This window comes from Echinops telfairi, unplaced genomic scaffold (assembly GCF_000313985.2).
Source record: "Echinops telfairi isolate 266 unplaced genomic scaffold, ASM31398v2 ScPeMD7_25;HRSCAF=90, whole genome shotgun sequence".
Taxonomy (NCBI): domain Eukaryota; kingdom Metazoa; phylum Chordata; class Mammalia; order Afrosoricida; family Tenrecidae; genus Echinops; species Echinops telfairi.
Window position 1 is genome coordinate 1,745,317 of NW_022103922.1, and position 2,090 is coordinate 1,747,406.

The 2,090-nt window shown below is 65.3% G+C and overlaps 1 protein-coding gene across 7 annotated transcripts in view; it reads left to right on the forward strand.

Annotated features, from left to right (window-relative positions):
* The window catches only part of EGFL7 (EGF like domain multiple 7), a 9,759-nt gene that overhangs the window by 4,989 nt on the left and 2,680 nt on the right, over positions 1-2,090 (forward strand). For all 7 annotated transcript variants that reach the window (XM_045289214.1, XM_045289217.1, XM_004714517.2 and 4 more), the window contains exons 3-4: positions 1,712-1,830; positions 1,950-2,066. In XM_045289214.1, the coding sequence (XP_045145149.1) occupies positions 1,745-1,830; positions 1,950-2,066 (203 nt within the window). In that variant the 5' untranslated portion in view covers positions 1,712-1,744. The remainder of the gene's footprint in view (positions 1-1,711; positions 1,831-1,949; positions 2,067-2,090) is intronic.

A 2,090-nucleotide genomic window follows, 5' to 3' on the forward strand; every position in this document is an offset into this window, starting at 1 on the left:
CGGTCCCGGGCGCCTGGCTAAGGGCCTCGGAGGCCCGGGACCCCGCAGTCTAGCGCGGCAGTTTCGGGGGTGGGAGGGTTCACCCTCCACCGCCCCCCATCGAGGCGCCGGCCTTGCGGGGGGAGGGGGAGGGAGCGAGGGGCGGGCAGTGGAGAAGGCGCAGCAGCGCTGCCAGTCCGTCTCTCTGCCTCCCACCCCTTCCGCGGGGCCCTAAAGCCCCCACAGCCCACTTGGTGGGAGCCGGGGGTCCAGGCGCATGGCCCCTGCAGTGGCGTCAGGCCCTGCCTCGCAGGTGGACAGCAGGGACACAGGCCAGGCCGGCAGGGGCATCCCACACTGGGTGGGGAGGGGGGCGGAGTTACTGTATCACCACGGGGGTGGGGGCGCCAAGACTCCCCACTCCCGCCGCTGTAAGCTAGGGGAAACGAGATTGCCCGCCCAGCCTTAGGCGGCAGTGCGGCCTGAGGCATGACTTTCAGAAATGGAGTAGCTTCACCGTGCCTGCATGCCAGGGGAGAAGGACGGTGGTGGGCCACCGGGCAGCTGCTGCGGCTTGGGCTTGACGGACTGCCCCGGAGTCTGATGGGCCAGCCAGGCCTGAGCCTGGCCAATGACAACAGCCCCCACCTTGGTCATCCCTGGCCCACTTGGACCTGCTAACAGTGCCCGCTGCCCCCGAGTTAATCTACTACTCTGACCAGGACCTGTCTGTCCAGACAACCTGCTGCCCCCAACCATGATGCCCATCCCTCAGCTGACCACTCCTGCCTCTGCCTGTTGGGCCACCCCCTCCACCCTGTCACCTGCTCCTTCAGCCAGAGAACGGGTTGGGGGTGGGGGGAATAGGATTGGGAGGACCCTCCCCAGTTGCCTGCCCTGTCCCTCCAGGGACAGTGTAGCCATGCCTAAGAGCCTGTTCAGTAGCAGCCGTGACCTCCCCCACACCCCCGGGGCCAGACTTGGCTCTGCCACAGCTGTGACTGTCACTATCGAGAACATCAGGAAGGGGCCTCTGAGATCATTTGGAGAAACTGAGTCCCAAAGATCCTGCCCAGCTTTTCCTGCTGGGCCTGCAGGGCCTGAGATGACCACTTGGGGGAGCCCAGCCCTTGAGAAGCTCTCAGGCATAACCTTAGGTGCCCCCCCCCACTCTCCACCACGCATGGGGGCATGTGGGGAGCCGACAGCCTCCCCAGGACCAGCTATCCCCAGATCCATGGACGGCAGACCACTGCACATTGGAGCAGCATGTCACAGCCACAGATTCTGGGCTCCTCCTTCCACTACTCTGGCCCTAGTGCCCCCACTGGCTGCCTAGTGCACCCCGACCCTGAGTGGATGCCCTGGGAGTTTGGGGCTGTGCACACTGGAATCACAGACCCTCCAGACCCTGCTCTGGGAATTTGCATCTGAGCCTGATCCGCTGGCTCCCAGCAGAGGGGGGACAGGAGGGTGCCATGCCTTGGGGATCCCAGAGGCTTGCTCTGTACCCTACCTTCTCTGAGTGACTGGGGCTCTGCTAGCCAATCAGATGTTTCCTTCCCTACACAGAGCATCAGCTTCCTGCTTTGGGGCTCAGTGGCCCCCTCATGGCCCTCCAGCCCTGGGGTGGGGGTGGGGTGGGTTCTTGGCTGTTGAGGTACCGAGGGGAGTGGCCTCTGCCTATGGAGGGTGGGGGGCTGCATGGGACTCAGGGCACTTTGTGCTGCAGGCCCCCCTGAGGAGAAGGCTGGCCCCCTGAGAGATGGCCGAATGGGGCTCCCGGGAGCTGCTGCTGCTGTCCCTGCTGGTGTTGGCTGCAGGGGGCACAGACCACGCCTACCGGCCCAGGTGAGCTGGGCACCACAGTCCTGCCTTGCCCTGTAGGCTTGGCTCCCTCGGTAGGGCTGGAAGGGCCTGGCTCTGGGTCCCATGCTGACCGTCACGTGTGGCATGTCGGTGTCCTGCAGCAGGAGGGTGTGTGCCGCCAGCACTCCCGGGGGTGAGGGCTCCGAGTCCTTCATGCAGAGGATCTACCAGCCCTTTCTCACCACCTGTGATGGGCACCGTGCCTGCAGCACCTACAGGTGAGTGCCAGCTGCAGCCCCCCT